Source organism: Crassostrea angulata, chromosome 3, assembly GCF_025612915.1.
Source record: "Crassostrea angulata isolate pt1a10 chromosome 3, ASM2561291v2, whole genome shotgun sequence".
Lineage (NCBI taxonomy): Eukaryota > Metazoa > Mollusca > Bivalvia > Ostreida > Ostreidae > Magallana > Magallana angulata.
This window is the reverse complement of record NC_069113.1, coordinates 43,214,784-43,224,603: the sequence shown is the minus strand read 5'-3', so window position 1 is coordinate 43,224,603 and position 9,820 is coordinate 43,214,784. Positions and strand designations below refer to the sequence as shown.

The window sequence follows — 9,820 nt, the reverse complement described above, 5'->3', positions numbered from 1 at the left end:
AGACATATAAGACTTTAGTTCAACAGTTATCTGAAAATCTGAAACCAAGAATCAACAATCGATTCAAAATAGTTTGCAAAATTGGAACATTCAAGATCGTCCAGAAGAAAAAATCTATCTAGAATAGTACTGGAAATTCACTGATATGCAAAGAAAACTTCAAATGATTAAAGAGTTAATAAATATATTTTATCTTGTATTTTTTATAACAATATAAGTACTTTGTTTTTGTTCTGATTTTGATAAATAAATAAAAAAGTATTCTAACACATCAAAGTTGTGCCGTCTACGACACCGTTATCTTAGTAGAATTATGTGCACGTGTTTATTTATAACGTCTTTCACCTGCATGTTATCGGAAATCAACCAACTTTGCACCAAAACCATTTCTTCCACCTGTCATCCTAAAGAGCTAATATTTTTATTTTTGTATGCCTGTACACGTAATGGTCAGATAACGTAGTATATACGTAGTAGCGGTATACACACTGTTATGTATAAATCCTTTATCATCCATTTGATATCTTAACCGATTTCTTAACATGCTTTCTTAAGTCTTACTTGAGTTGTAAAACCCTTTGTTCTAAGAAACGGAGTAAATTTATGGCTGCTAATTTATCATGGTGGTTTTATCAAATAAATATTTCACTGTAATACCACAGAACACAGAGATAAAATGAGAGTGTGGGTTTATTGAAAATTAGTAAGTTATGGAAAAAATAACAATAATGTGTTGTGCCTTCTACGACACCGTTATCTTAGTAGAATTATGTGCACGTGTTTATTTATAACGTCTTTCACCTGCATGTTATCGGAAATCAACCAACGTAATCAATAACATGAAGGGTTGTTTTCAAAAACATTCTTTTGATTGTATATTTACAAATATTTGATTATTAAACTTAAGGAAAAATACAATAATACGAATATGTCGATATTGTGACATTGCTTACATGCTAACAATCATTATAACATTTGCAGTCTTCTACGAATATATCACATTCAAATGTGAAACGTTTTTTAGAACTTCAAATGCTTTTAACATGCAAATTTTTCGAGAAATCTTTGTGCTAGAGTTTCGTACTTTCCACCTTTTGTTGTTGTCGAAGACCACTTTTCTCCGTATACCACACTTTAACCTCTACCAAAGTCTGAGGAAGTTCTACACCACGTGTTTCCGGCACGTACAGGATTATTAACGTAACGGTGAGACACATTGCCGAAAATATAGTTCCAGGAGCCCAAGGAATTTCTTCCGCCTGAAAATGTTTTATTACCTATAAATCATATTTTCTTGAATATATGATACTTTAAAAAAAACCTAGAATCTCAAACTACTCACCAATGTTCCAGCAAAGGGTGATATTATAGCTCCCAATCTAGAAAATGCAGAAGAAAACCCTATGCCAGCATTCCTGAAAGAAAATATTGTAAGTTTAAATAATCGTATATTTCATATAAAAATTAATTGAAAACCTGATTAAATGATTTTTAATTGTTAGTGTTTAAAAAAAAAACAAATGAGCTCAATATTATTCTATACCTCAGATTTGTAGGATACAATTCTGGAGTGTACAAAAAAAGAGTACTAAATGACCCAGTTATGGCCGATTTTCCAGCAAACGTAGTTATAATGGAGGCCATCTTTGCACTGCTATCAGTCCCTAAAGGAAACAATATTTCTTTGCTAAAAAATTAAAAATTATCGATATACACTGAAAAATCTTCATTAAACGCAATTTATATATCTGAGTAAAATAGCGAGAGAAGCACGTCCTGCAGCTTTAAATCAATCAATGTTTATTTGTTTCGGACAGATGTAACAAAACTAAATAAAACTATGATTAAAAGTCGGCTTTTACGGTTCTTGTATTTTCACAATTTGCTGCTAAACCGGGAGCAGTTATTTTGTTGTTATTTGTTGTTCTATTGTCTATTATTGAACGTTGTCAGCTGATCTTTTTTTCGAAAATCCATTGCGCTATCTTTCATTTTCAATGTGAAAGAAAAAAGCAAATCTTATTGTAGAAAAGAAGACAAACACTGCTGAATGATGAACTTATTTGATTTTCTTTTAAAATTCCCATTGAAGCTAGGGAAATACCATCAAAAAGTAATGTATTGAAATCTATAGCATGTTTTCCCCGTATTTCTTACGATTTTAAACGAAAATACACATACCTGCTAAAGAGGTACAACTTTATTGGAAACAATTAAATATTTCTTTATTGACAACTCATCTAGTTTTACCCGGATAAGTCCACTCGAACAACGACGAAAGTTTATAATGAGTAAATATGATACCTTGTAGCATTCAAAAGTCACTCGGAACTCCTCGTAATTTTAACTAACGTTATTACTCGGATACGTTTATTTCTCTTGCACTACAAAATCATTGTCATATTATTATTTATAGCTCTGAATTGAAATATAACATGCTAGGGGTTTCAAAGGAAATATTGAGAATTTTTCTTAGTATTAAACAACATTGTTTGAACCTTGACGTATTTATAAATATGTTGACATAATACAGTTTACATTGCAACTTGCTGAAATATGTTGGATATAGAATGTTTGAATCCTTATTAACCATCACCATTTTGGATCATAAGTGAATGTGGAAATTGGCTTAAATAGTTCGGTGAATTCCAATACAAGAAATTCCTATTATACCTATCCAAAACCACTTCCATTTTTTTAGTGTTGAATTTTAGTCAATAAAGATTTGAATCTGATACTTCATTATATTTATGGATGGTGTGTTATAACGCCCCTTGTGAATAAAAAGCAGCTTTATCAAACATGCATATCAAACTGTTAAAAACTGCAAATTAGCTAGCGAATTTCTCGGCCAATAAAACATATTCCTTTTAATCTCAAAAGGTAGAAATTACTTGGGAGATCAACTATAATTGCGTTCTATGTATATCTAATAAGGGCATTTAACATTAAGCTGTTTCAAAAATATAAGTTGGCAGGATAAACCGGACTCGCATACGATATACATTGTCATGACATTAAAAATGAATATATAGTATACACAATTACAAAATTGTAAAACAAGTTTATATCATACCAGAAAAATGATTCAATAAAGTAGCAGAAGCTAACGATATTCCACAAACAGCATGAAACACAATTGTAATTGTTCTTCTACCAAGGCTGTAAGAAGAAAAAGAAAGCAACCAAAACATAATTATCAAAATGCTAATATTCAAATTGATGTGATTACAAATACACTCTCAAATCTAATAAACCACAAATTGCAGTTATTGAGTTAAGTTAAAACGTAATTTGTTTATAACATAATTTGCAAATTCTTCTGATCCTGATAATTATCGAAAGAATAAGCCTACCAATATAACATTGGGTATTCAAACATGACAGCAATGTACTCAACGATTGCTGACAGGAAAAAATTAAAGAATCGGTCTCCTGCCAAGGATGTTGATGTCAAGGTCAGTCCAAAATATGTTACGGTATTGGTCACCCTTTAAACATAACATCATTTAAGATTAAAGCTTATTTAAAAGATTACATACACGGATGTACAAAGAATCAATTATTAAGGATAAGGTGCTAATAAAAAACGGTTATTTTTATAACATTTGTTCGGAATTAAAATTGAACGAATAGAATTTGTCCCTTTGTTGATAACAACAATTAACCCACTTTAATGTGCAAATTAAAAATATTGTATAAAGAAAATAAATTACACATAAGAGAAGTTTTGATGCGAGTCAACTTACCATGTAAACCACATTATCAGAGATGTTATCAAGATGCGTCGGTGTTTAAGAATGGTAACGATTGAATATTTTTCCACAGCAAGCTTTTCCTGTGGAGTATTCTCAGTGGTCGTCCCATTTTTGTCCGCCTTTTGTGTGTTCTGTTCCGTACTGGCCATTCTTTTGTCCACAATAATTTTGAGGTCATCGTAGTTAACTTTATTCCATCTTGCCACTTTGTGTATAACTTTATCAGCAGCTTCCTTTTTACCGTTTGCTACAAGCCATCTTAACGATTCATCTTGAACCCTAAAATGTATAGCTATGAATGTTAAGACTCTACAAATCGACCAAATGGCATGTACATATAGGTATTTAAGTCAAAACCTACATCTTACAAGTTTTAAAATCAATACATTTGAAAATTTCTGCTAAACATCTTTTTATGAAATAATTTAATATGTTTTACGGTGTAACCGTTTGGAGGGCGAAACCAATATAAATGGGGCTAGATCAGTAGATGCCCTTTCATCTTCTCTGGCCTGTCATTTCATGTATTGTTTTGTTTGGACTCTAATCTTATTGCTTGTTAAATTTGTTCAAGCCCTGATATGCTATAGACTATAGTCTGTCTAAGGCTACTGTTTCCATCACATTTTGACGATTTTTATAGAAACATACACAGCTAAAAGAAATACAATTGGAATCCTTCATTAAAACGTCATCTCTTTTTTTTTTACTCAGAGACTTTCACAGGAATGAAAAACAGATTTCTTATGGAGATTTATCTTTTTTCCATTCAGAAGTCTCTTGGAACACCTCACACGATTTTCAAATGTTATCATTCAGATTTTATTTTATATTATTTGCTATACAAATTTCCATAGACTTTTATTTAACAGCCGCTTTTTTCTAGTCAAACAAGAGAGAGAGAGAGAGAGAGAGAGAGAGAGAGAGAGAGAATTAAAAAACAAATTTTCATTCTGGTATGTAAATAATATTGTTTAAACCCTGAAATATTTCATCTTTGTAAGCCAAGGGTTTCTGATCCACGCCGATTTCCTGCGGATCACACACCCTTGTCTAGCAAAGGTAGGGGTATTTATGAATAATTAATAAGGAAGCAAGAAATCTTAGGACAGATTTTAGCTGCATTTTTGTTGTTGTTATTTTTATTATTTCAATATACATGTATATTATTTTAATGTCTTATAGTCTAGTCTGAAGTAATCTATACATATATTGGTTAATACGGTATACCCTGGCTGCAGCTACATGTAGTACCTACATGGCTGATCTCTGGATAATTTCTCAGCATAAAGTATTTACTTTTTACTCCCTTATATTAAATGTATGCATAGAACATGAATTAAAGAATAATGTATATATTTTTTTAAATAAGAAAATAAATTTTATCTTGAGAATATTTCACTTGTATGATCGAATTTGAGATTATTTTTGGTTCACTAAATTCACTAAAATTTGTCATCCAAACAGGCAAACACTGAATTATTAAACATTCTGAATCAATAATTGATTTGTGCATTAAAACTTGAGAATTGAGATACCCTAGCTAATTCACATCATAAGGTGCAAATTATGTCCTTCATGTATATTGTACATACTGGGGTATATAATTTAATCTGAGTTTGTCTACAAATGTCTTGCATTTAGTGTGCAATGCATATTTATGATTGTGAATGCTGATAAATACTTCCTATTATGCATAATATTTAAGTATTTATAATGCATCTTGCTCCAAGAAAACTTCCTATCTGATTTTATTTTCATGGCTGATTGGGGGTAATTTGAACATTTATTGTATTTTTTAATCATATACGAATGGTTTACACATTTTTAGTCATGTCTGTCAATGATTATGATGTGTACAAAATTTACTTTTGATTTTCTTTAGTTTTTATAGAATTAGTTATTGGTGGTAACTTATTTTTTTTTTTTTTTGGATTTTAATAATTGATTTGAATTTTGGGTACGAAATGACCTGGGTAGGAGTATATCAGGCTACGATTTGAGCTGAAACCTAAAAAACGAAACTTCAAATTGAAAGTAGGAGAAAAAACGTCTTTGGTGTTTTCAAAAAGTAATCAGAGAGCAAATTCAATTGAAATGCATGATGTTATTTTAATAACAATGAATAAAACTGTTTCACTGTTGAAACACGTTTTTTGTCCAATCAGATGTCTTGAAATTCATATGATCGGATCTAATGGAACTGTTGAAAGTTGTAGGAAACGAAAAATTGTTTTCTTAATTAGGAATTACTTTTCTCAAGAACACACTAGGTAAGTTTGAATGTATTTATCACTCATTAAACAAAGTTGATAAATTATCACCAAACGTGAAGTTAGTACGAGATTCAGATTCAACATGGATGCCGGTGATGTCACTGCGCGTGAAGTTATTCTTTTTTCCTCCATCTTGGAAAAGTTTTTCAACTTCATAGGTATAGAGTGTAATTTCTATTTTAAGACATATACACACATGTTGTCTATAGTTAGAGCTGCGCTCTCACGGGTCCGTGAGAGGGCTTCGCCCTCTATGATGTTGTTTTTTTTTAAATTAAAAGTGTTCATAACATCTCTTTTTTCAATAAAATAGTAGCTGCTTTAACACCCTTGATAATGAATTAGAACATTCTACACGATTATAAATTAGTAAACATAAAACACTCTACCAATATTGGATCAAACTAAACAATGAAAAGCCCGTCAAAACAATTTGAAGGTATCTCCATGAGTAGTCTCTCATCAGATATCCTATTGGAGCCATCATAACGAGACTCGTAGTCCAACAAAACAGTCCTATTGCTTCTGCATAGAAACGTGTTTTTTCTGGAAATAACTCCAAAGTAAGAACAGCATCGGACATAACCATTCCCTTGAATAACGACAAGAATATCACAGTTAAATGCGACGATAAAAGAGTTTAAGTTTGCGGAGAGCATTTCTTTGATAAGATTTAAAAACATTTGACAGTAAATATTACAGAAGCACATACATATCATAACGTTAATTATATATAAGCTGTGACATTTTTTGCAAAATAATTAAACAAATCTTAAATTCCTGTTGTATTACCTGTTGCAAAACACCGATAATGAATTTTAGGATAGCAAGAGTTATGTAGTTGGGTGAGAAAGCAACACCAATTCCAAACGCTAGCGTCAATAAATGGGACGTCAAATGAACCGTTTTTCTACCCCACTTGTCACTGAGAGACGATGCAAAGGCTGCTCCAACCAACTGTCCTGCCATGACAAGGGTCTGCACCAGCTCACCAAGATACGCTCGGTCGCAGACAAGATCCATCTGTTAGCATAACATAAACTGATACAGGCACGTAGCATCAGGGGGAGCAAAGATTTTTCTTAAATTAAAATTTAAAAAAAATTAAATGAACAAGGAGTCCCCCCCCCCCCGCTTTTCTGTGACAATGTAACAATTGAATTGAAAATAAGGAAATGAACAGTGAAATTGAAGTGAAAAGTAAACCTGCCCCCCCCCCCCCGATTTTTTGGATGAGTGTGGCCCCCCCCCCCCCCCCCCCCCACTTTCGACGTGCCTGTGATAAAAGAAAAGTTGAATATTGAGGCCATGTATTAATGACATGTTCTTATCAAGAGAGCTGTAGGCTAGATATTTTATTGCATTTTCCGTTGCAAATAATAGATAACATTTGATCCCCCCCTTTTTTTTAAATATAATGTAGAAAAAAAATAAATTTAATCATTGAGTCAGTAGTCATTTCGCAACCTAATGGGCTGATACCTGTCTGAAATAATTAATTGTCTATTTTTATGAAAAATAAGATGTGGCAAAACATCACTAAAACTGAAATTTGATGGCATACCTCCGTGACAAATGTACTGTATTTGTCAAGGCTATATTGGTATCCTTCAGTACAGAGGTCATCTTTGACCAACTGTGGTGCATCCCTGGTGGTATCATTGTAAAACACTTTGATATGGCATTTGTAATATGTGACAAAATAAGAGTTGTTCGACGAATACGTCTGATTTTCATAGGTACTGCTTGATGAACATTGGTAATTAGGCCTGTAACCTATTGAGGTACAAGTGAGAAAGGTTAAAATTCAAATACTGCTCAATCAAAATAGAGTTTTGAAAATTATAAATGCGATAATCAAAACCAAGACCATTTCGGGTCAGTAAAATAAGCTTAAGTAAAGAAACCTTTCTGACAAATGCGATAAAACATTGTTATTTACAGAGTATTGCGAGTGAGATGTATTGCGCGTGCGCATAAACGTTTAGATCGTGATCTTGTTAACGTACTTAAACAACCTTTTGAATTATGTAACGATAAAACTTCGAAAGGAATGTTTAATATCCGACCCGAAATAAATAGGAAATGATCATAATCACTTTCGAATGTTCAGGATTGATTAAAATGTACAACTTAAAGATTTATATTGCATATTACTATAGGAACGGTATACAATGTTCTTACCGATAAAAACGCCTATTAGCAATTGAAATCCTGTAGGCAAAATGTTGTAGAATGCAATGGCTGATTGAAATACCTGATAGGCGCCCCATCGGCCGTATCTGTGTGATAAACAATATGCATATTTACTGGTATATTATGATGAAGCCTTTAATTGTTAGCGGTTACAAGAGTCTTTATTGTCGAGACATTATTCGCCATGATACTAACATCTTACCAAAGAAATAATACTTTGTTCAAATGAGTTTAGACTTTTTAAAAAACTTTTCTAAAAAATCAAATTAAGATAACAATATAAACAAGAGGCCCAGAGGCAACATCGCACACCTGAGCAACAATAGCCATAATTCGTCTATTAGATGAGCATAATAGTATCAATTCAAAATATAATTCCTAATAAAATCCCCCTTTTGTGATCCCCTTTTTCTCAAGGGAACCATGATCAAACTGCAATCTGCACAATATGTGTTTTCACACAAGTTTCAGTTTTGTAGGCTAAATGCTTTTATAAATATATTATATTTGTACTTGCTAAGGGTATAATGTTTTTTACCTGTCCGTCAGTCAGTATGCCAGTCAGTTCTGGTTTTTGTATGGGTTTTTTGTAAGCGCAACTACTACTAAACCGCTGCACAGAAGTTTATGAAACTTCCTGTATACGCATATATGTATTTAAAACACAATGTGTAAATGTGCATATTGCCAGGATTTCTGATTTCATTTCTTTTTGAAATTTCGACCCTTTTAAACTTGGGATTTCGGCTATGCATCAAATATCGTAATAAACAGTCTTTATTAGAGCAAATCCTCTTAAACCGCTGCATGAAATTAAGTAAAACTGTATAGGCATGTAGGATACAATGTGTAGATGTGCATATTACCAGAATGTACCGATTATTTTCTGGAAATGTTGGCCCTTTTCAACTTAGAATTTTAGGTATATATTGAATATCGTCATAAACAGTTTGTAAGCACCCCCCCCCCCTCATAAACTGCTGCATGGAATTTTAGGGGTTTTCCCAGGCCCCATCTAGATCCGCACATGAATATACCATTAAGTTTGTATAGCAAAATTCTCGTGACCTCAACTGCATTATGGTAGATCACACATCTTTAGGCAGAACATTTTATGTTAATGAAAGCAATGGTAACCTTTCGTCGCAATTTATCACATAAAGATTAAAACGAAATATGTTTTATGTTTATAGTTTAGCATGAAGTACTTACATATAATTTTCATCTAGTTTCTTGACACCATTGATGCTTGGTGAATCCATTTTGCACAGGAGAACACCTGAGATACAACACTGTCAATTTTGACAGGTAAATGTTTTTTCTCTTTCCCCCTTTATTCTGTGGGCATGGTTTGTCCATTAAAGCCTTGCTACATTATTTGATTTAGTGTGGTGAACACATCCTGGAACTTGTGCACTTACTGTCCTTTACAGATTCAAAATTCTGCTTTGCTACAATAATTTTTTTTCTCTTTATGTGGTGAATGCGCCCTGCAGTTTGATATACTAAAAAAATTTATTCTGATTTATGTAGGCCGAAAGGTAAACTGAGATCACTGTACCGTAGCACGGATAAAGCCTTCAAATGACG

At 32.4% G+C, this 9,820-nt stretch overlaps 1 protein-coding gene across 1 annotated transcript; it reads right to left on the bottom strand.

Moving 5' to 3' along the window:
- Positions 1-686: 686 nt before the first annotated feature.
- Positions 687-9,716, bottom strand: LOC128175206 (organic cation transporter protein-like). Its single transcript, XM_052840656.1, has 11 exons — positions 9,443-9,716; positions 8,219-8,316; positions 7,599-7,810; positions 6,827-7,057; positions 6,424-6,626; positions 3,750-4,037; positions 3,357-3,491; positions 3,077-3,162; positions 1,544-1,664; positions 1,343-1,415; positions 687-1,259 (listed from the first exon to the last, which is right to left on the bottom strand). The coding sequence occupies exons 1-11, from the start codon at positions 9,490-9,492 to the stop codon at positions 1,071-1,073; spliced, it is 1,686 nt and encodes a 561-aa protein (XP_052696616.1). The 5' UTR covers positions 9,493-9,716; the 3' UTR covers positions 687-1,070.
- Positions 9,717-9,820: the final 104 nt, after the last annotated feature.

Excerpts from the sequence above, each read along its gene's own strand:
- LOC128175206 (XM_052840656.1), bottom strand. The coding sequence starts at position 9,492 with ATGGATTCACCAAGCATCAATGGTGTCAAGAAACTAGATGAAAATTAT. Across the intron at positions 7,058-7,598 it reads ACAGTACATTTGTCACGGAG|ATGGATCTTGTCTGCGACCG; the intron begins GTATGCCATCAA and ends TTATGCTAACAG. Across the intron at positions 1,416-1,543 it reads TTGTATCCTACAAATCTGAG|GAATGCTGGCATAGGGTTTT; the intron begins GTATAGAATAAT and ends ATTTTCTTTCAG.